The following is a 24897-nucleotide window of genomic DNA, read 5'->3' on the forward strand; positions in this document are numbered from 1 at the left end:
CACTCCCTCAGGGACACAGGGACAAGGACAGGCTCTGCAGAGTGTGACAAAGTGGATCTGACTTAAGATTTGCATTTGGAAATCACTGAGCAGCAGGCTGGATGGGGCCAGGTTAGATGCGGTTTGCAAAACCAGGAAAAGGAATCCAAGTTGTCCTCTGCCGGACACAGGGCCTGGGATGTGTTCTTTGGAATGGGGCAACAAATAATAGCTGCTTTTTAAAAAGTGTGTGTGACCACTCATAAACTTGCTAGAACTAAGGAAGGGTAGACTTTTGAAGACTGGGTAGAGGAGTGAGCTCCTGGCATTGTGCTTCCGGCTGCCTCTTTCAGCCTTGCTCCCCAGGGAATGATGACAGACTGAATCTATCCCTCCCTTCCCCTCTCTTCCCTGGAAGCCAGGCTTCTGGCAGCAAGCACACATTCTTCTATGCTTCTCCGACTGCAGCTTCTATGCTTACCTAACTCTGGGGGCGTTTAATATTAGGAAACATTATCTACAAGAACAAGCCCTATTCTCCAGCATGAATTCCCAAAGTCATGAAGATGCTATCTGGTGATCCCTGATTTTTCCTTTTTCCCCATTTCCTCAGAACACAGGTAGGGAAGACTCAGAACTCAGGCCATATTGACTTTTCTAGAACTTTATTTCAGGTTACTTTGGCTGCAAACTCAGTTTACACTGATTCACGTAGATGCTTTTTATTGTCAGGCTGAGGGCATCAGTGAAGTGGGTTGTTCTCCCCATACCGCTAAGTCGTGACAAATGACAGTAGCAAGACAAACTCATGACAGCATACAGGCAACCCCAATAGTGAGTCTACACAGAACCCAAAACTGATGGCTGTTGTACAGGGCCCTCACCATCCTTTGTCACTCATGCTGCTTCTCAGCTTCCCTAATGGCCCTAACACATGGATTCCCAATACCCCCACCACTCCATGGCAGGTATAACTTATGTCAAAATAAACACTAGAAGTCGTATTTTTCTCATTGTTCAAGTAAAAGCCTGTATTCTATACCCTCTGAATTAGTAGCAGATGCCCAGCTGGTGGCACATTTGAGAGGTGACTGGATCATGTGGACAACTAACTTCATCAATGGAACTCATTGATGAATTAATCCACTGATGTGTTCACAGGTGACTGGGCTATGAGGAAACAGACTTGGGTAGAGGAAGTAGGTCACTCAAGGCATGAAGGGCGTTATCTTTTAAAATTATTTATGTATGCATATGACTGTTTTGCCTGCATATATGTTTACCATGTGCACACCTGGTGCCCATGTAGGCCAGAAGAGAGCATTAGACACTCAGAAGCTGAAGTTACCATGTGGGTACTGGGAACTGGACCCCTGGACTCCAGCCCGAGGGTACATCTTATTCCTGAATCTTTCTTGCCTGCCCTCCCCACTCCTTCCCCATCTTTGTTCCTTTCCCTTAACCATATGCTTCCCACCAAGATGCCCTCAGCAAGGGCCAAGAGTCAATGGAGCCATGTGACCATGGACTAAACCCATGAATCCTTCCCCACTTAGGTGGTCTTCTCAAGCCTTCTGTCACAGTGCTGAAAGTGACCGATTCAAGGAACTGCATGTGAAGGGATTGACACGTTATGAAACTATGGTTGATCACGTGCCAACTGTGGGGAGGGACATTCTGAGTCTGCCTTTCTTGGGGGAGTCTCTCAACATCTCTTTGTCATCCCCACTAGACAACAACTGCACCTGGGGCGTGAAGCTGCTATTTCCAAAAGAAGAAAGGAATGTTGTTGGTGATTATCATCTTAATTAATTATGCGCTATTTGTGATAGTTCCCAAATGACTACTGTTCAAGGAACCCTAGTTCTTTGACAACAGTGTGTTAGGTACTAGAGACACATTATTGGGGCTAATTCTCCTTGATCCTTTAAGGTAGTTAGTAGGAAAACTGAGACTCAAAATTTTGTCCCCCAAATACACAGAAAGTGGAAGAGACCAGGTTCAAACCAATGTTTCATGGTCTTTATAGCATCTGAGAAGATGTCAGGACAATATTCTAACCATTCTTCTGAAAACAGAGCAAAAATTCTTCAGACCTGAACCTTGGTATCAACTGCTTGGAGCAGGTGGGCAGACAAGGTCTTCTATGGTACAGATGCAGGTCCCCATACTCCAGAGGACTGGTGCCACCCCCTGAACTCTCACCATTCCACATGCCCCCTCTTGCCAAGTCAAATCAGTAAAGTTTGTTAGGCCAAAGAAAACAGCTCCAAGTGTCATATCAGGCCTCTGTTCCAGAAGCTTCTTCCAAGAAATGGTTGGGCACACTACCTTTGGAATCCACAGGTAAAGGTGAAATTCGGTATTAAATCAATAGAAAAAACAGATGCTTTTTGTGAGCCACCCACATCCCCACAGTCACTGGAATGGAAGTCTGACTCAGAACCTACTCCAGAAGAGCCTCTCACAGAAGTGAACTTGGAGTCCTCTAGACGAAATCCCAACAGTAGTATGCTAACAGTGGTGCCTCCACCCCTGAGAGGGACCTCCGATGTGTACATGACTTAAAAGCCTAAGAGCTCACCAAACTCATCAGACTCCAATGTTTCACGACCCATTCTTTCTTTTTTTTTTTTTTTTTTTGGTTTTTTCGAGACAGGGTTTCTCTGTGTAGCTTTGTGCCTTTCCTGGAACTCACTTGGTAGCCCAGGCTGGCCTCGAACTCACAGAGATCCGCCGGCCTCTGCCTCCCGAGTGCTGGGATTAAAGGCGTGCGCCACCACCGCCCGGCTCACGACCCATTCTTAAGGCCACCATACTGAAACAGGCACTTGGAAGCTGGCTTTGCTAACCAACACTGGCTCCTCACTTTGGCTCACAGGGTAACTGAAGACAGGGTGAGAGCCTGACATCTCTGCCCTCAATTTGTGTCTGTGCTTTGGCCGACATCACAGAGATAAGCAATTGTCCTTAACCTTTCCTCTTGAGTTACTTTAAATCCCAGGAAGATACAAGCTTCCAGGGACAACTCACTCTCCCAGAGGAGGCCAACTCACTACAAAGGCAAGGCTGCGTCCTCAGCATTAGCAGCTTAGCAATCTAACACAGTATTGTAGAATGTTGGGACAGAGCAGACAGGAAGCTGAGACCGACCAATGCTACTCCGTTCTGTCAACCTCTATTAAAACCTCATGTCCACACTCTAACTTGGGGGTTACTGGACCTTTATTTGTTTTTCTCCCCAATGTGGCAATGCTGAAGAAAACTCCTTTCTCTATTTTTCAAAGTTACTCTCCTTAATTAGCATACTGGGGACAGGTGACTGAACCTAACTTAATGGAGTCAATAGAGCGGAGGCTTTCACCCTAAACACTTGGGTAACAATTTGGTGGCTGTTCTCGGTCTCAATTCCATCTTTGGATCTCCCAAAAGACACCCTTGCTTAGGACCCATCCTGACCCAGTTAACCCAGCCTCTCTGCACAGCTAACCTCCCTGCTGGGACAGCCTCCCTGCTGGGACAGCCTCCCTGCTGGGCTAGTTTCTCTTTTGATTCTGATTGTCACCTGTACCACTATAAAACCACATGGTTCTTCTGACCTTCAAGTCCTCTATACCTCCCAGACACAGCACCCCAATAAAGATACTTCTGCTGGTCGGTGAACTGAGAGCTTTTGAAATGCTTTTCTGCTGAGCTGTACTCTTAACTATAAAGATGATCACTCACTCTTTTCAAGGAAAAATCCAATGCAAGAAGCTGAGAGACACCTCCAATAACAGGGAAAATCACTGCTGAGAAACCTGGCCCTGCCCTAGCCACTCAGTTTTCAAGTTACTCTGCAGATGGATACTGCCTTCTACCACCTGCCACTCAAAACAAATCTTCCCCAGAGCACATGAAAAGACTGAGCATCTCTACTGAAGAAGGAGCAATTTGGAAACTTCCAAAAACTAGAATTCGGTACAATACTGAATAATTGTCCAAAAGAACCATAGGGGAATTCCTGGGAAGAACAGGACTTAACTGATTGCCAACAATGTTGGGAAGGCCTATTACAGTATTTTTGAATTAATGAATGAAAAAGTCCAGACAAGAAAGAGCTGGGAGGGCCAACAGGGTTGATGGGGTTCCTACTGCCTCACCTCCTTCCCCTGCCGAAAAGCAGCATGGGCAATAGTGTGGCTTATTTTCAGCACAGTGGGGTACAAAGTGACTGATGTGCATCCTGGGCTATGAACACCACTTCCAGGACACTAATAAAGGTTTCCATGGGAGAGAGTGGAGATGCATAAACTAAAACTATTCCTTTCTTCTCTTTAGGGGAGGGCCACGGAAACCTTCACCCCAAGAGCCTCTTCTTCAATCCACTAGGTGGCGCAAAGTCTCCTTTTAGAGAAAAGGACTTTACAAATGAATATTGGTACACCCAAGCAACTCCCTGCATTGTGCCAGAGCCTGGACAAGAAATGGAAATCTATCTTGTGTTTAACAAAGGAAGGAGAGTTTTCTCTAAATTCTTCTTTGGGAACCCAGAAGTTAAACTTAGGTCATGGAAGGACTCATGGACCTAAGATTTATTTACAAAAATAAATAAATAAAAAGTTAATACAAGGAGCAGATAGCACTGGAGGGTTGGGTTTGGTACAAGATTGGTCAATAACGCCTGTGTAAACATCACCAAGTTTACAAATCAACTCACCTCTCTGGTCTTTAATGCCTTTGACTGAGAAATAAGGAACACATAATTTCTAGAATTATGTCCACTACTCACATTCTGTAAGTGTTCATAACACACCACGTTTCTATTTCTAATTTATTCCATCCAGATTTGATAGGAACTTTAAACACAAAGAATGTTTCACAAAGCTCATATACCAACGTGTATGGGGTTGTTTATTTGTTTTGTAGTACTGAGGATTGAACCAGGACATCACACATGCTTGGCAAGCTCTACCTCTGAGTTATATCCCCAGCCCACTGTTTACTTATTGCTTTGTAACAGGGCTTTACTATGTTACTATGCTTTGAACTCACTCTGTGGTCCAGGCTAGCCCAAACTTGCAATCTTCTTACCTCAACAATTTCTCAAGTAGTTGGGAGTACAGGTTTGGGGCATAGGACCCAGCACTCTGTGAAAAGCTTCAAAACTGAGATCTTAGTAATTCATTTACTGACAAATACTCCCGAATGTCTAGGCACCCAGCACTGGGCAAACACTGAGTCAGATGAGGACAGGAAACAAGAATGAGCTCCTCCCCTGTGCTCTATGCTGTTCCTCTAGGAAATGGAAATCTCCTGGACTTGGAATCTCTAAATGCCTAGATTCTTACACACAGAAACAATCTGGACAGTTAAACACCATACATTGAGTGCCACTCATCCAAAGTGCAGCCTGTGGTTTCAGAGTATTTAGGGTTTTTGGATTAGAGTTAATTGATTCATGTTTATATTAAAGCATTTGACATAAATGTAAATAACACAGGGCTTATTCAGATAGTTGATATCTTGACAAGCAACCATGGCAATGACATGTTGCCAATTACCCTTAACCAAACCCAGAGAAGTGAAGTTCACCTTGAACAATTTCATTTCTATATGTAGAGAGCATGTTGCAAGCATGATTCTTCAGCCGACACAGCTTCTTCAATAATATTGTAATTAGTCTTTTCCCTTCTTTCTAGAAAATTTGTGTTTTCCCTCATGTTTTTAAAGTAATACCTGTTTTAAATCTTAGGTTTCCTTTTGGATTTGCACAATTAAGTGTTATTTCACTCTGAGTTCCAGTCACCTGTATAAATAAGTTTGCCTGCCTTTTCACTCTCTAGTTTAATTCTATTTACTTCAGCCACTTTTATTTATTCTTGTTAAGCTCATCATTAGACAAAGCATTACAGGGATAAGGGTGCTTCCAAGACACCATAAAGTTGGCCATGGGCCAAGCTGACAACACCATTGATCCTATGGTCACAAATGGCCATAACTGAATTAATTTACCATTATTCTGTAAACATGAAAGATGAGTGGAAAGCTTTAGGCTTCCAGTCCCTGAATAACATTCCTAGTGTCAGATAAGAATGCGTCATGAGCCCTAGATGGAGCTGCCTTGACTAAAAGATGCTCAACAATGTGGTACTTAATTAGTCCGGAAACTCAGCAACAAGACCTAAGAGGATATTAATTACAAGATTTTCTTTTCTAAAAAAGAAGTGAATGTTCCAATAGCTTCTATTACTATCATTTAATATTCCCAGAGGCTTTTCCCAATAAACATTAATCATTTCTCTATGTTTCACAGTTGGCCCATAAGTGTTATCTGAGGCTACAGAATGGACTGTTAAGTTTTTCTATATACTGATGAAGGGAATCGTGTGCTTGTATATGGATCTGGATGTCTGTATGCATCATCTTTCTACACCAGAGGTGACAAAGAGCAGTGACAGTGACAATGAAATCTTCCAGCCTCCTTTTATTATGAAGTCACATTAAAAGAAGCACACATTTCCCTCTTCCCACAGCACCATAGCAGTGTCGTGGGAATGGGTGTGGTGGAATGGTTGGAACCTTACCATATTCTGTGATACGTGTAACGTCAGTGAGTAGGCACCACTGCCGTCCTTGGCTGAGCCCATTTCCATTTAAGGGAAGTGTCTATAGTACTGATAACTCTGCCCACACACCTAAACAGCACCACGCAGCAGAGCAGAGCTGACTTCACACAGTAAGTAGCAGAACTTGCCACCATCCTCAACAATGGGAAGGACTGCTGTGGGATAATGCTCTTGTACACTGGTTTAATAAAACGCTGATTGGCCAGTAGCCAGGCAGGAAGTATAAGTGGGGCGAGCAGACTAGGAGAATTCTGGGAAGGGGAAGGGCAGTGTCAGGAGGCACCAGCCAGACACAGAGGAAGCAAGATGACAAGGCAGAACTGAGAAAAGGTACCAAGCCATGTGGCTAAATATAGATAAGAATTATGGGTTAATTTAAGTGTAAGAGCTAGTTAGTAATAAGCCCAAGCTCATGGCCGAGCAGTTATAATTAATATAAGCTTCTGAATGATTATTTTATAAGCAGGCTGCAGGACTATGATGGGGGGCGTGGCTCAGGCAGGACCAGAGAAACCTTCCGACTACAAAGGACCTCTCTCAATCCAACATAATGCACACAACAGAGAAGAAACACCTTTATGGAGCCAACCATCTCCTTTTACTGCACACTTTCAAATACTACTGCTGCTGCTGCTGCTGCTGCTGCTGCTGCTGCTGCTGCTGCTTTGTCCTTAAATGAAGCAAAGTACTTTGACCTGTCATAGTGAGACAAGAAGCCCTTACCCATTCTAACAATTCATTTCTCAAATCACGGTCACCTTCCTGTTTGGTGTTCACCATAATCTTGCAGGGGTGAGTGTGCAGGGTGGGGTTAGAAATGATATAATCTTGCAGGGGTGAATGTGCAGGGTGGGGTTAGAAAGGACAAAACCGGATGGGTAACTGAGTGAAGACCTCCGGAGGTTCACAGAAAACTAAAACCTATGTGTCTCGGTTACTTTCTCATCACTGTGGTAGATACTGACAAAGGCAGATCCAGGGAGGGAGGGTGTGGCTCACAGTCAAAGGAAAGTTTATCGTGGCCAGGAAGTCAAGACAAGAGGAGCTTGAAGTGGCCGGTTACATCACACCCGCAGTCAGAAGCAGAGAGCAATAAATGCCTGCTGCTCAGCTCCCTTCCTCCACAGTCCAGGGTCTCAGCCAGGGGAGGACTGAATCCTCCCCCACTACAGTGCTCCCCACAATGGAGCAGTTCTCCCCACTTCAATTAACAAAACCAAGACAATCCCCACAGGCATGGCCAAAGGCACATCTCGGTGATTCTAGATTCTGTCAAGTTGAGAGTTCAAGTCCACCACCACGTTGTGACTTCTGAATCCTAGTTCAATGAAATAACATGAATTGTAAAGTGCGGTCAGGGCACAGGTCAGTGCTCTTCCAAGTGTGGCCCTTGGAAAGTCTCAGTGGTGGCTGAGGTTCAAACTCTCAGGCTTCTGCCCTCCTGTCAAATCGGAACCTCCACAGACTAAGAGTTTTCGTTCAAGAAACCCCACATAACTGTCTTTGTCTGAAAACACCTGCTATTGAGAATCAGAATACACAGAAGAGTAAATCTATGATAGCTGGATTCATACCATATCCCACAGAAAAAAGGAGAAGAGAAAACACAAAGCTTTCCGTGAACTAAAAGCACAGTAAGAAACAGAAGAAAATTATCTAAATTCACAGTGTCTCACTGGCTGAGATGGGGCAAGAGTTCCTAGGTGGTGACACTATATCATGTGATATCATCTCATTTGAGAGAGTCGGTTGGCTACCTTCATGAATAATGACAGGCAATATGTATTTACTGTGTTTAGTACAGATAAGTATCAGCGACAATGATAATTACTTCAAATATAATATCTATTTATTCTTCACAAAATCCCAAGAAGGCAGCTATCATTTTATATACACACACAGAGATAAGGACCCTGCCACACTCACAAAGCTGATTAAAGTAGCCAGAGACCAGACTGCAAACTAAGGTCTGCCTAATCCCAAAATCCATTTTTGAGGTACATTTTTTACATGAATCTATATTGTTTCTACAAACTTATTACCTGAATAGATCTATTAGATGATACAGACTCACAGTTTTCAATTACTAAATCAAGTTATTTCCAAGACAAAGCCCCTTATATTTACCTGTAAACTCTTCTAGGTCCATTCAGATAGCTGGACAGAGCCATTCTTTAGTCTGTCCATAGCTGGCCTTGCTGCATGTGTAGGTCACAGTCCAGTCTGACAGTGCCACTGCTGTCCCATGTCACAGAGCGTTAGGCCTTGCACAGGACTGGACCCTTTAGCTATCTTGTTCACCTGCAGTCACTGACCAACCTTGGCGATCTTCACAACTGGCCCACCCACTTTCACAAGACTCTATTTAAGACACAACAACCATTTGGACCCCTCCCTTCACACTGTAACTGTCACGACAGTGTTAAATGTCAACCTGGCAGAATCTAGAATCACCAGGAAGATGGGCCTCTGGGCATGCCTGTGAGGATTATCTTGAATATGTTAATTAATGTGGGAAGAGCCATTTTAGTCTGGAGCAAGGACCATTCCATTCTGGACTGTATGACATGGAGAAGTAAGCTGGAGGCTAACGTGCATAAAATCTCTCTCTGCTTTTTGACTGTGGATGCAATGTGCCTAGTTTCCTCAAGCTCCTGCCACAGTGACATGCTCCACCCTGGAAGTGTAAGACAAAACAAGCCCTTCCTCCTTCACGTTGCTTATTTCAGAGTATTTTATCACAGCAACAGGTAGAGAAACCAAGACAGCAGCTGAGTGTAGTGGGTAGCCATTCCAGCTTTGATCTGTAAGTTCCAACCCCCATTGAGACTTCGGCAACTGTCACGCCTACAAGGCGGGGCGAAAGGAGGCGCCTGGGGACCTGAGATCTGGATCGGCGGGCTCTCGCTCTCTGTTGCGGGACCCTGGACTAGAGAGGTGTACCAAGCAGAGCTCCAGAGAACACCGCTGGACTGCGATACACCTTCCCCAGACTCCGCGACCTACCTATCCCTTAATTTGTAAGTTACGCCATTAAATAAATCTCCTTTTATCTACGTGGAGTGGCCTTAATAATTTCACCAATATCTGGCGCCCAACGTGGGGCACGAACCCACGACCCTGAGATTAAGAGTCTCATGCTCTACCGACTGAGCTAGCCGGGCTGGTAACCACGAAGGGATTTAAGTATTAGATTCAGGTTCTTTAGGATAGGACACCTTTTGGAATGATCTTTGTAACATGCCATTTACCTATGCTCTATACTTCTCTGGATAATAGTATGTGTTTCTTGCTTGATATTGTTTGCATTGGTTGTAGTTCCACCTTATCTAGGTCATTATCCCTCATTATTCCTGGACTATATTTGATAACCATTCCTTTGTATATAGTCTTGTATTAGGTTAGAACTTTCTTATTTAGACAAAAAGGGGGAGATGTAGTGGGTAGCCATTCCAGCTTTGATCTGTAAGTTCCAACCCCCATTGAGACTTCGGCAACTGTCACGCCTACAAGGCGGGGCGAAAGGAGGCGCCTGGGGACCTGAGATCTGGATCGGCGGGCTCTCGCTCTCTGTTGCGGGACCCTGGACTAGAGAGGTGTACCAAGCAGAGCTCCAGAGAACACCGCTGGACTGCGATACACCTTCCCCAGACTCCGCGACCTACCTATCCCTTAATTTGTAAGTTACGCCATTAAATAAATCTCCTTTTATCTACGTGGAGTGGCCTTAATAATTTCACCAATAGCTGAGCCAGCCTCCTTACCTGTGGTTCCTTAGACGCCACCCCAGCACTGCACACGATATAACCTAACGGGGCCATGGCAACAGATACTTCAAGCTTTCCTGCCGTGCTCAGGCACCCACAACTTACAGTCTTGCCAGCTTCTAGATGACAATACAGGGGATAGCTGCCTGTCCTGAAGCTAGCCAGAGCTGGCCCCTGAGGCTGGAGATAATAGCAGCAACCTCTTAGAAGAATGAGCTTGCTTCTTCAGGTCACTTCTGGGACGGCCTTCGCCTCACACCACTAACGGTCTATGGGCCAATGTGAGCAGCAAGTCCACTCTCGGGACACAATCTTCACTCCAGGCACAGCGAAAAGGGGGAGGAAATTGAAAAAAATTAAACCCCAACATCATTACAGGAAAATTAGTAAGGGCCTAGCAAAACTAAGACAACTTCAAGAGCCTTTAGCAATCAAAAGCCTCGGCCAGTAATGGGCTTTAAAAAGCAAATTACTAAAATGTGTAAGTAAAACTATTGAATGTAAAGAGCAGCAAAACCACCCTGCTACAACTTCCAGTGTGGCCCACTGCAGAGCTGCAGAGCCAGGGTCTCATTTGGTGACCAAATAAGTGAAGGGCGACTACAAGACTACAACAGGCATAGCAGAGAACCACTAAGTTTAAAAGAAAGAGAAAAATCCCAGGCTTCCACAGCCAACATGCCACGCTAATTCCACGCTGGGGGGGCACTGGCGGTACGGTGGTGAGCATAGCTGCTTCTAATGCCACGCTTGGACTCCTTTCTTCCAGTTTTGTACTGAAAGCATTTTTCCCCAATGAAATTGCACAGCCTTATTGGAAACCAGATACAAATGTCCGCGTGTTTCCCATCAAGAAGTGGCAGAGATGACAGAAGGACAGAGGACACGAACATGCTACACATCCCAAACCCCAGCAGCAAGTGTCCCAGAGGAGCAGCAAGGGGACTGTTTACCCTCCCTCCCCCTGGAGCCCTCTCTTCTATCTCCCAGACCAGGAAATAGAAAGAGCTGAACAGTGGGGAGGCAGCAGCCCCTCTGCTCCCTCCTTAGACACCCACAGGCTGCTCCTCCTGTAAGCTAGACACCCAACAGAGGCCCATTAATATTTTATAATGATGACAACTTGAAGACGCTATTTAATTGTTTAAAAAAAAAAAATCTGCAGTCATGACTTCCACTGGGCATAAAAGTCCAGAGTATGCTGAGCCAGGAGAGCCAAACTGGGCTGTACTCAAGTCCCATCCCACTTACAAAACACATTATTGGTAAGTGGGCAGCTCTTGTGTGGTCATGCCCAGCCTCTTGGAATTTCCATCTTTTCTTTTCAATCACCCCCAAATTTCCATCCATCAACTTAAGTCAATAAGCCATGAATTATCGAGCTTGCAGGATGCAGATCATGAATATGTATGTGTGTGTTTGCAAGGCAAGATTGTAAAACAAATGGGCTCCACGGTGGCTTACAGGAAGCTAACACACATGCCCTTAAGGAAACATCTGAAATTATGCTAGCCATGTATATTGTTCAAGCACAGTTGCAGCACACAGAAGATGGTGGAAAAAAATCACTTTTTTTTTCTGGTAGATTTCTTGCTTCGGTTTTCCACGCACACTTACAGGAAGTGAAATATAACTGGCTGATCTTTGTCAAAACCAAAGGTACAGGCTTTGAGGTCAGAGTTTCCATGGCTAATGCCTGTGAGTTGCATGCAGAAAAGGACTTGTATGACTAATTCCCATCCCATCACTGCTTGCCTTAGCACACAATCCTCAAGGTCTACAGAGACAGTTCCTCCATCTAACAGAGACAGTTCCAAGCATCTTCCCTCATTTCCTTCTGGAAATCCTGCAAGTGAGCCAGGGTGTTGCTCAGACAATTGTCTCCCATGCACACTGCCTATGGCCCACTGCCTACCCACTGTTCTCCTGCTAATACAGGAAGCCAACAGCACCCCTGGGCAGAGATTCCAGGCGGCTGACAGCCAGTCAGGCTATTTGGGTCTCCTGCTTCTGGTCCTGACCACTGCGTTCAGAGAAAAAGCACTGCTAACCCTTTCTCAATGCCTCCTCCTACTACATGGGGACTTCTTTCTACTATTGTCACCCCCAAACACTTGCTGCTCATCCAAAAGGTACAGGACACCATACTGCCCCTAAGGCAGGGGTTGGCACACTTTTTCTATAAAGATCCAGAGTTACATTTATTTTATGCTATTTCTACTACTTCACCTACAACTACTACTACTACTACTACTACTACTACTACTACTACTACTACTACTACTACTAGGGGTAGAACCCAAGGCCTTGTACATCCCAGGTAAGCAATGTACCACTAAGTTATACCCCTAGCACCAGGAAGATTTTAGAGTTGTAGGAGCACAATCTAACCTATATATTTTAGCATTAAAAAAAACTTGGAAAATGTAAAACACTATTCTATCTTTTAAAATTGTAGTACAATACACAGAACATAAAACCACATCATCCTCATCAATTTTAAGCATGCTGCTCAGTGATGTTCATATTGTTGTACAACTAATCTCCAGAATTTTTCATCTCACAAAACTGAAAACCTGTATCTATGAAACAATGGTTCCCCTGTTCTCCCATTTCTTTCACTTGTGAGAAGCCCCTTTCTGCTTTCTGTGTCTGTGAATGTAACAGTAAGTATCTTGTGTGAGTTAAATCATGTATTTGTCTGTCATTGTTCATTGATGTTATAGTATGTCAGAACCTTTATAAATGGCTGAATAGCATTTATCCACTTACCATACTTTATCTAGTCCTCTATTGATAAATGCAAACACTATTTCAAATTTGGGGATATACAAAAAAGGCCACAGGCCAAATTAGGCCCTTGAATTCCAGTTTGCCACACCCCTGCTCTAGAGGCGAATGAATTAGAAAAAAAAAATAGAGCAGAGGTTGCAAAATTTTCAGCCCCAAAGATCCACATATACCACGACTATTTTTTAGGACACACCCCACGCCAAAAGAACACTGACCCATCCATGTTGATCACTAAGTATCTAAGTTGAAATGACATAACATTTAGTCAGTGTCTAACAATCCACTAGACACCCTCGGCCTGCACAACCACTTAGAACCTGCAGACTCCTTTCCTGTTCCACACTGACGGCTATGAGCCACTTGCTTCCAAGGATAGCACCCACCGAATTCTCATCCAATCACATGAAAGGAATGAATATGGCTTAATGCTGAAACTGCAAATCATTTGAGCTCGTGTTTCAACTGGTATCCAACGGTGTCGCTGTACTTCCTGGTGTCTGTGTAAGGGTACTGAAGAACTCTGGGGCTCCTGGGCACACAGCCTGGGAACCACGAATCCAAGACCTTCTAGGTCAGAGGACAGGCAGGGTCCAACACAAAATGTGCCCAACATTAGAGAGACGTGTGTTCAGCAATGAAGAACCAACCCAGGCCCCGGGAGTTCCAAACCTCTAGAAAAGCAAGAAGCCTAGAGCCTCCAAAGTTACAGACAGTAGGAGGTGTGGGACTTAGGCTGACATGGCCCGAGAGCGCACGTCCCAGCTTGAGTGCAGGCAGGTCTGGGGAGGGCTCAGCACACTAAGGAGACTGACACTGAGGGACGCAGAGCTTCTTCAGGGGACAGGAGAAGGGTGGTGGACTTAGACTCCATCAGTGTGTGAGACGGTGGTGAGAGAAGTCGCAGCAGTGAGCCACACGAGTGAAAGCCAACCCTGGTCAAGATGTCTCGAGATGAAGACCTGAAGTGAAACTATTGGGAGAAGAAATAAACAGATGAAAGAATTAAAAAAAGAGATTGGTCTATACTTGGGGAGTGTAAGAGAAAAGTTTAGAGAATAATCAAGCCTTCTAGGGCAACTGGGGAAGGTTATATTAGCAACAAAAAGGTATGCAGATAAGCCGAGCTGGCCTGGGAACAAAGAAAGGTCTGCTAATGCATTGGGCTTTTATAGTCTACATTTAAGGAGAATCAAGCCAAACCAGTGGCGGAAGCTCAGCCCACCAGACTTCTGCCCATCTGTGCAGGAGCCCATCAGCAGAGGGCCAATTCCGGGGACATGCCAGCATTCAAGAGGAACAAGTCAGCGTAGCACACAGACATAAAGAGCAATGAGAGTTCCTGTGGGGTAACTCAGCCTGGCGTGGGAAGCCTTGGAGGTGAGGCAGGGGTGGGGGTGGAGAGGACGGCGACTAACTTGAAGCCTAGGCTGAGTTGAAACTCACTATATAGCTCAGAATGTTCTTGAACTCATGGGTAATCCTCCAGCCTCAGCCTCCTCAACACTGGGATGACAGGTTAGTGCCACCATACCTAGAATTCTGTTTTCTTCTGTTCTCGTCCACACCTCTCAGAACAGCAGGCCATAAGACATTGCCTTGTCACTGCCAGGCCTTGCCTACGCCCAGTACATCTGACTCCCTCTGCCCTGATTACAGTGGACACAAACGCCCCTGGTTTAGGAACCAAACGAGCATCTTTCTCAGCCCCCGTGCCCCTGACACCTTTGCCGACCACACAGGCTCCTCCACACGCTGGCTCCTGGTGCTCTGTCCCCAAGTGACCTTTCCTCCTTGCTCACCTAGCAAGGCTCTGCATGAGGACTTCTTTTCCCAACCATTTATCTGCGTCTGCCTACGCCTGGCTCTGCCTCTTTCTCTGTCACAGCACTTCTTCTGTCCCTTCCTGCTCTAAGTCTGTGGTTAAGATGTCAGCCTCCGAGGCCCCCCATTACAAACTCCATTGAGATGAGAGGGTTTCACGGTCCCCTTCATTTCCTGTGAGCACTGACAGAGTGCGGAGCACCTGTGCATGCTCTCTAAATGGCCTCTGAACAAACAGCATTATCCTGCTGCTGCGGAGGAGACGGCAGGGTTTCTCCCAGAACAACCAGACGGCTTATCTGCATGCTTCTCCAAATGTGCAGATGCTATCTCCATACCTTCCAAGGGCAGCAAGAGGAACTGCTCTCCTCACCGTACAGCAGCAGCAGAGACAGACTCAGAGAGGTTGAAGGCTGGGCACAGGGCCACCCCCCAGTAAACGGGACAAAAGAGCCAGGACTAGAGGGCAGGCAGGTCTTCTGACCCCTAGCCCAGTGCTGCCCCACTGCACACTGTCCCTCTGCCTAGACTATGTGATTACACATCACATTTGGTGACGGTCATCTGTGTTTTGCACACTGCTTTACTGCATGCATATTCACACCCAGTATGCTGTTAGCATCTCTAGCTGTCACAGTAAGTTTAAACTATGATGTAGGTTCCAGAGGAGAATTGGTGAGTAGAAGCTATAAAAAAACGAGGTTCTAATGCCTTTCTAGAAAAGTTTAAGCTGAAATTACTGGAGTCCAAACACACATGACAGGTGCCAGCTGCCCCTGCTGATGAATGCTCTCCGATGCTAACACCGGGAGTTATGAGTCCTGGAGGCTTACAAGGAGCCGTATTTACCTTCAAATCCCATCTGCTTCTGGCTGAAGTTCACAGCTCCCATCAGGAGGCACTTTCTACACACACTGACTCTTTCCACGCACACTCAGACCTCAGTGAGGTAGTCCCAGTAAACTGGACACAGGTTCCCTTACACTCTTAAGTCAACAGACGGCTTCTCCTGCTAAAAGGCAGCGGCTCTGGGATGCTGCGAACAATGAAATACAGTAGAAGTGACACTGCTCCGGGCTCCAGGTCCTACCTTAGGACACTGGCTACTTCTGCCATAACTCGTTTTGTTGTTGTTGTTCAAAAAAATGTTTATTCATTTCACATACCAACCACAGATCCCCTCTCATCCCTCCTCCCACTCCCCTCCGCTCTCCCCCGCTAACCCACCCCCATCCCCTCCTCCCAAAGGGGAAGGCCTCCCAGGGGAGTCAGCAAAGCCTGTCCACCATAACTCTTGAAGCCGTCGGAACTGCCACTCTCTGGACCCTGAGACCTCGACTAGCACAGGGACCCAATACCCGAGGCTGCCATGCTGGGAGAAGCCCAGGCTATCCCTGTGTAGAAGGGAGGAGGCAAAGGGAGAGACGTGTCCAGGCCGGCCCAAATGCTCAGACCCGGGACACAGAAATGATCTCAGCTGAGGCCCAGGCCTGAGAGCCAGACTGCCTCACTGTGCACCGTCTTAGTCACTACCCAGGTGGTGAATCACACCAACCACCAAGGCTGGTTTACGGCACTGACTCTAAGGAGGGCTTCTAATACGGCTCTCAAGCATTGATATGTCACCCTCTCAAAACGACTCGACTTCCTCCGCTCCTCTCACAGCGTAATCTGAGGCCCACCTGTTCCTTCTGGAACCCTGACACAGCATGAACGACAGTCATTAGGGCAAATATTCACATCCTAAACATTTCTTCTGATAAAACAATAGAATCATGCATCTCTCTGAGGGAGGCTGTGACCCGGGGACTTGCTTACCTTCAGAGGATGAAATATGAATAGAATGACATGTGTCACTACCAGATAAAGTGACATGTCTCTCCCTCAGACACTGTGACAGGTGATGCAAGTTCCAGTGGTGATGGTTTTGTCAACCTGATCCCCAAGTACCTTCCTGCCTTGCTCTCTGAAATAAAATCCCTGTTTGTTTAATCCTTCCTTGGCCCCCACTTCTCTGAGAATGCAGGCTAATACAACCAACCAATGAGCATTCAGCTTTGAAATATTGGCTTGGACAAATTAACCAAATAGATGCAAGAGAAACAGCTCTCACTGTGGACAAGGTATCCCTTTACTCTGAAGTAAAAAATAACCAACCAGCTTGGAATGCCTACACACATATTAACAGCTGAATTGAATTACTTACTGCATCCATTAACACCATTTTCTTCAATATGACTTTTGGAAAAGTATTATTTCAATCTATCGGTAAAAATTTACTCATTCCCATTTCCCATGCTCATGGATCAGTAGGATTAACATAGTAATGGCCATCTTACCAAAAGCAATCTACAGATTCAATGCAATCCCCATCAAAATCCCAACACAATTCTTTATAAGCCTTGAAAAAACAATATTCAACTTCATACGAAAAAAAAAAAACCAAGATAGCTAAAACAATCCTCTACAATAAAAGCACTGCCTGAGGTATCACCATCCCTGATCTCAAGCTCTACTACAAGCTATCGTAATAAAAACAGCATGGTATTGGCATAAAAACAGGCACACTGATCCATGGAATCGAATCGAAGACCCAGACATAAATCCATACACTATGGACACTTAATTTTTGACAAAGAAGACAAAATTACACAATGGAAAAAAGGAAGCATCTTCAACAAATGGTGCTGGCATAAATGGATATACAGCATGTAAAAGAATGATAATAGATCCATATCTATCACCTCGCACAAGACTCAAGTCCAGGTGAATCAAAGACCTCAACATAAATCCAGTTACACTGAACCTGTTAGAAGAGAAAGTGGGGAAGAGCCTTGAATGTATAGGAAAGAACTTCCTAAATAGAACACCAGAAGCGCAGACACTAAGATAGACAACTAATAAATGGGACCTCCTGAAACTAAAAAGCTTCTGTAAGACAAAGGACACTGCCAATAGGACAAAACAGCAGCCTACAGAATGGAAAAAGATCTTCACCAACCCCACATCTGCTGTAGGCCGCAGGAATATGTCATAAGAACTCAGCTGGTTATGGCAAAGTCACTACCTGGAGGGATCAGGGAATTTCTCCAGAGGAAGCCAAATCCCAAGGAGTTTTTGGTGTTACTTGGCTTGTTATATATCAGCTGTATTCTGTTAATGAAAATCATGTGTGCCTTCATAGTTTTCCGATCACTCTCTGGACATACACATTCCAAGTATTTGGAGAACAGCCTCAGGAAAGGCTTTCTCTGGAATCACATTATCTCCCTTAGCCACTTTCAAGGACTACAGGAAACACCACCCAGGGGAGCACCCAACTTCCGAGGATAACAATGATAACAGCCCATCTGCAAGTCTCCTGACTTAAATTCCACAAGGAGACACCACCCAGGAGGGCGCCCAACTTCTGAGGACTAACAATGATAGCAGCCCATAGGCAAGTCTCCTGACTTAAGGTAAATGCCACAAGGAGACACCGCCTAGGAGAGGTGGACGTTAAGTAATAGCCTTGCACAATTTAGCTGGGACCCTCCCTTTTTATACCGGGACTTCCAGGGCACGTAGAGGACAGAGAAGAGAAAAAGAGAAAAGAGATTGGAAGAACTAGATGGGTAAGAACTTGAGAGGAACAAACTGAGATGGGAAGGAACTAGATTGAAGGGCTAGAAGAGAGTACTAGAGGAACGAGATGGAAGATGAGGAAGAGTCAGATGGGAAAGCCCTAGCTGGGTAAGAACAAGCTGAAAAGGACCTAGATGAGGCAGAAGTAAGACGAGAGAATTAAGATAGAACTTAAGAGGGAACAGTAGATAAACAGAGAGAAATCAGGCAAGAAAGGAGCTAGGCATGAGAACAGAACTGAAGCTGTGTATATGTGGATGTTATGCCAGAGGAATTAAAGCAAGTGGACTATAGAGCTTGGTGTGCTGAGATTCTATTTCCTGAAAATAGTCCTCGCTGTTAGTAGTTCTCACTCCTGAGCCCCTGGGATGTATAAGGCTGGTTCCTCTAATATTATACAAGACACATCCAACAGAGGGCTGATCTCCAAAATACATAAAGAACTCAAGAAACTAGATATCAAAAAACCAAATAATCCAAATAAAAATGGGGGTACATACCCAAACAAACACTTTAAGAAATGTTCAACATCCTTAGCAAATCAAAATGACTCTGACATTCCATCTTACACCTATCAGAATGGCTAAGATCAAAACCACAAATGACAGTTTATGCTGGAGAGGATATGGAGCAAGGGGAACACTCCTCCATTGCTCATTGGAGTGCAAATTTGTACAGCCACTTTGAAAATCAATATGGGGGTTTCTCAGAAAATTGGGACTCAATCTACCTCAAGATCCATTGATATCTCTCTTGGGTATGAACCCAAAGGATGTTCAATCATACCACAAGGACACTTGCTCAACTATGTTCATAGCAGCATTATTTGTAATAGCCAGAACCTGGAAACAACCTAGATGCCTCTCAACCAAAGAATGGATAAAGAAAATGTTGTATGTTTACATAATGGAATATTACTCAGTAGTTAAAAACAATGTCCTCAGGAAATTTGAAGGCAAATGGATAGAACTAGAAAAAATTATCCTAAATGAGGTAACCCAAACCCAGAAAGACAAACATGATATTAGCTGTAAAGTAAAGGATAACCATGCTACAATCAGCAGATCCAGAGAGGCTAGGCAACAAAGAGGGCCCAAGGTGGGACAAATGGCTCTCCCTGGGAAGGGGAAATAGAAGAGATCTTCTGGGTGGACTGGGGGTGGGCATAGGAACTTGAGGGATCAGGTTGGAGGTAGGTGGAGGGATAGAGTACTGGAAGAAATGACTGGAAAGGGGGGGCATTTGGGGGTCAGGTAGAAACCTGATGAAAGGGAAACTCCTTTAATCTACAAGGATGAGCCCAGCTAAGACTCCTAATAATAGTGGATATGTAGCCTGAATTGACCATCTCCTGTAATCAGATTGGTGGGTCCCCCAATTGTCATCAGAAAGCCTTCATCTAAGAACTAATGGAAACAGATGCAGATACCCACAGCCAAACATTAGGCCAAACCCAGGGAATCCTACTGAAGAGAGGGAAAGAGGATTGTAGGATCCAAGGAGGTTAAGGATATCACAAGAAAACCCAAAGAAACAAGTAACCTGGCTCATAGTAACTCACAGAGTCTGAACCAACAACCAGAGAGCCTTCATGGGACTGATCTAAGCCCTCTACATATATGTGACAGTTTAGTTTGATCTATTTGTGAGACTCCTAACAACGGGAGAGGCGGCTCTCCTTAACACTTTGACTGGCTCTTGGGAACTTATTCCTATAATACTGGATTGCCTTGCCCAACTTTAATAAAAGGGGAGGTACTTAGTCTTACTGCTACTTGATATGCCATATTTTGTTGATACCCATGGGAGGCATGCCCCTTTCTGAATAGAAAGAGAAGGAGGAGTAGATGAGGGTAGGGAGAGGGAGTAGGAGAAGAGGAGGGAAGAGAAACCAAGGTCAGGATGTAAAATACATAGATAAATTAAATAAAAAAAATCCTTTCCCAAAATGTCCAAAGTAGGCTTCCTATCTCTTATTTCAAACTCTGGATGCCATATGTATTTGGTAATTCAAAACTTTTAAAAGAATGATGTATTTATCTGTCATGTTTTATATAAAATCCTCAGAAGGTCTAGGTTAGCAAAATAAATCAGGTGTATTAATATTTTCTCCAAAGAACATATAAATATTAACACAAGTAGGTTAAAATCAACAACCTTGAGATGATTCGGGTAGGGCCAGATAACAAATGCACTTAGCAAGGTTAGGTGGTATACCAAATGAACTGATAAAAATGTTCTGTGTTCAGAGCTTCCTGAGTGACCTTTTTTTTTTTTTCCTCATGTTAGAGGTTAAACCCAAGGCCCCACACATGTTCAGCAAACTCTACTCCTGGCCCCAAAGCTTTCTGTGTTCAGCTTGGACACGATTGCAGAAGAAAGCCATGCAGCCCTTGAAGAAGAACCGTGTGAGCCTTTGCACCAACCCAGAGGAATGGCCGTGTCTCAGTGTTGGATGAAGGAAGCACGCCGAGAACAGCTTTGGAGTGTAGAGTCCCACCCTCATACACAGCGGTGGGGAGGAACCTCGGAGGTGGCCTTCATTCAGACTACGTGCCCCTCTCCATCTTTCCTACTCACAAGGTCGTATGCGTGCATGGGTATGGTATGTGGTGTGCACATGTTTATGTACTTGTTAGTGTAGGTAGAGGTGTGTACATTCATGTGTATAAGCCAGAGGTCAGTGTCAAACGTCTTCCCCATTCTCTACCTTTACTTCTTGAGGCAGACCTTGTCACTAAATCTGAAGTTCCATCAATTCAGATAGGACAGCTAGCTAAAGAAATTCCAGGATCCACCCGTCTCCATCTGCCCCAGCCCCACCTTGTCCCCCAGGACAGGGACACAAGGTACAAGACACCACGCCTGACTTTTTAATATGGATTTTTAGGGATCCAACTCAGATCCTCAAGCTTGTGTGGAAGGCACTTTACGGACAGCCATCTTCCCAGTCCTTTCACAAGGCTTTCCAACACTTAATCTCTGCTTAATAAATGCTGTGGAAATATACTGATTGTATGTGGAGGGAATTTCAAGTATGGATTTATTTGTATGATTTATGAGACAAAGAGAATAAGTTCACCTTTATAAGCTGCCTACACCGATGACAGGTAACTGAAAAGTTATGCATGATTTAGGTGACAGAGTGCACAAAGGAATTTTATCTGGAAGACTAACTAAGGCCCTTTTGTCAGGGCAGCAGACCTGAAGTTTGCAAAACACACTGGGAATTCCTACAGCAGACCTGAGCCCAGACATGAAGCAACCTTTTCAGCACCCAAGGAGGAGATGTAAGAACTAGGATGCTCCCACTGCGAGCTTCTCAAGATACACTCAAGCTCCGACCTTCTCTGCATGTCTGTCCCGGGGCTGTTGCTCAAGGACACACTCCTATCACTGTCGCTGAGAGAGCCAGAGGTGGAGGAGAGGTTGCCCCTGCCTTCCTAATCTTTTCAATTCTAAATGGTAAAAACACGAACAACCGCCACCGCCCCCCGCCCCCCGCACACACACACCAAGGAAAATAGGAAGAAAAAATAAATAAGAGAACAATCAGTCTTTGGTCTCCCTGGACACTAAATGGAAATACCCTGAGAAGAACTGTCAATAATGGATAAAAATTAAAGCATCTTAATTGGGGAGTTGCAAATTCAAATCACATACAGTAACATTCACTTTTCTTTTTTTTTTTTTTTTTTTTGGTTTTTCGAGACAGGGTTTCTCTGTGTAGCTTTGCGCCTTTCCTGGAACTCACTTGGTAGCCCAGGCTGGCCTCGAACTCACAGAGATCCGCCTGGCTCTGCCTCCCGAGTGCTGGGATTAAAGGCGTGCGCCACCACCGCCCGGCAACATTCACTTTTCATCTCCTGCATTCTATATTGACTTTTTAAAAATAAACATGTATTAACTTTGTAGTTTTAAATTTTTCCAATTTTAAATTATGGACATAACTCTAAAAATGAAGTCAGGTAATGTATACAGTGCTGTCTAAAATCATTCTCTTATAGAGCACTGTCTGGGAAGCCAACAATTGCCAGTACTAAAGTAAACATTCTATTTGTGTGCTGTTTGGTTTGGTTTGGTTTTCCATACTTCTCCAGTCTAAGGAGATGTCCACACTCAGCAGTGACATATCCCAGAGAACAGAACATATGGGACCCCTACCCTCAGAAAGTGTACTCGCCTCTGTGGATTGAGATGTTGAACATACACACCTCATGCCCATTCCTCACTCGTTCCTAAGTGCTGTGAGGAAGTGAGGTGGAAAGGTCTTCACTACAGCTCTGTGGTCAGAGCTCATCCTCAATTACAAACAGCTCACTGTTCTAAGCTATAGTGAGATCATAGCAAGATGCTATCAGGTGCTGGTGCACCGTAGGGTGTCTACAGGTAACAGTGATGTACTATACTCCTGAAAAGTTACAAGATGGGTTTTCAGCACAAAGAAATGATACATGTTTGGGAAGATAAATATGTTTAACTTAACTTCAACATTATCTTAATATATACATGTATCAAAACATCACTTGATTGCCCATTAACACACAAAAATAATTTCCATCAACATCTATAACATTAAAATATATTAATTATAATAACACGTAGTGTGGGAAATAATAATAATAGCTATCACGATTACAATAGTTATCAACAGCATTATCTAGTGTCAGTAGGTCAGTGAGGAAAAACTTGGGAGTGAAAGAGGAAGAAAGACTATGTGAGAGAGTTATAATTATTGCCAAGACTGGCTGTAGTACCACTGTATACCACTAAAAAAAGAGTTCTTCTCCACACAGATTTAGAAACCTCCAAAGCCAGACACTCACCCCATCCCAGAACAGAGAACAGGAGAATACTGGCCAACAGAAGGACAGCATAGAAACATGGAAGGCACGTGTTCTCCAATGCCTTACCTTTCCCAAGACAGCCCTAATTCCACAGACTTGGTCTCTTTGAGTCTATAAAACACTAAAGTAACCTGAGGAAATCCCGTATCAGACCAAGCACAGTTTGTTTCACAAAAATGTGTCCACTAAACTCAAAGGGCGTTGAACAACGAGAGAGAAACAGCTCCAGTGACACTAGCTGCTTATGAACCAGACATGCCATCGGCACACACTGTAACCCACAGCATTCCTAGAACCTGGGTTTTCCCACTTCACAAAATAAGAGCACATAAAATGTAATTTAAATATCCAGAAAGACGGGCATTTCACTCAAGCCACATTGTAAATTAATTCTTGCTCCTCTCCCAACCAGGGAAAAAGACTCCTTAAAATCAGAATTCTATGTGTGTCTCATAACAACTCTCAATGGAAAAGATATCAGTTGATTTATTAAATGTAAAATGAGAGTCATAAGGAATTCAGAGCAGTGCTAAAGAGACAGCCAACCTTTGATGGGACCTTAAAGTGGCTTCACTTTATAATTGTTATAATAGAAAATCACATTCTGTTAAGGAGAAGGCAAAGCTCTGGCCCCTGTGCTACCTCCACCCTCTCCATGGCCACAGCAGCCCATGACTCTCAATGGAAGACAAGGCCTCGGAGGTCAGTTTAACAGAATGTTCACAGCAGCTCCACCCATGAACTGAAGCAGACCCCAGAGTCAAAGACTGCATCACCTCTGCTACAGACTGTCTTACTTGACATTCCACAACACCAAGAGGACCCCATCCAACTTACACCAGGGCTATTTTTAAGACCCACATTCGATACTACTAAGAACTTTGGATGGATCGAGAAGAAAAATAAGGTTATATCCACTGCGGAGTCGTTACACTGTACCTGCTTCCCTCAGTTTCCCTCAGCTGTTCTATAGCAGACAGAAGATGGCCTTAACCCATCACTGACCTTATGGAGGGCAGGAGCCAATACTGGTACCAAGAATCCATTGTAAATGTAGCTGACCAGCTGAGAGCGGATCAAAGGGTGAGCCACCTGAGACAGAAGCAGAACACAGGGTTCAATCTCCACGGTATCTTAAGACCAAGCAGTTTTGTGCACATCTTGCATTCAAAATGGAAACCCAAATTTGGGCCATGTTTTCAGTTGTTAAATAATACTTCAGACCACACAATGACATGATTTTTTTCCAAATATCTATTACAGTATAAACAGCTAAAGTTATACTTCCAAATATAGAGAAAAATGTTAATTTTAAAGTTGATTTGAAAAAGACAATGAATAGACTGACTATGCATAAATATTTATAAGTTAAAATGAATAAATTAGAAAGTATAATTTTTGCCCCCTTAACTCCCTCTGGGCTCCATATCCATTTGTGCTACCTTTTTAAGAGTGCAA

The 24897-nt window shown here is 44.4% G+C and overlaps 1 protein-coding gene and 1 non-coding gene across 4 annotated transcripts in view; both read right to left on the reverse strand.

The window, feature by feature from the left end:
• The window catches only part of Fhip1a (FHF complex subunit HOOK interacting protein 1A), a 236684-nt gene that overhangs the window by 42207 nt on the left and 169580 nt on the right, over window positions 1–24897 (reverse strand). For all 3 annotated transcript variants that reach the window (XM_052730252.1, XM_052730251.1, XM_052730250.1), the window contains one exon: window positions 24445–24531. In XM_052730252.1, the coding sequence (XP_052586212.1) occupies window positions 24445–24531 (87 nt within the window). The remainder of the gene's footprint in view (window positions 1–24444; window positions 24532–24897) is intronic.
• Window positions 9679–9751, reverse strand: Trnak-cuu (transfer RNA lysine (anticodon CUU)). The gene has a single exon. It is a non-coding gene; the product is annotated as a tRNA-Lys (tRNA).

Source organism: Peromyscus californicus, unplaced genomic scaffold (genome assembly GCF_007827085.1).
Source record: "Peromyscus californicus insignis strain IS unplaced genomic scaffold, ASM782708v3 Scaffold_9__1_contigs__length_137607984, whole genome shotgun sequence".
Lineage (NCBI taxonomy): Eukaryota > Metazoa > Chordata > Mammalia > Rodentia > Cricetidae > Peromyscus > Peromyscus californicus.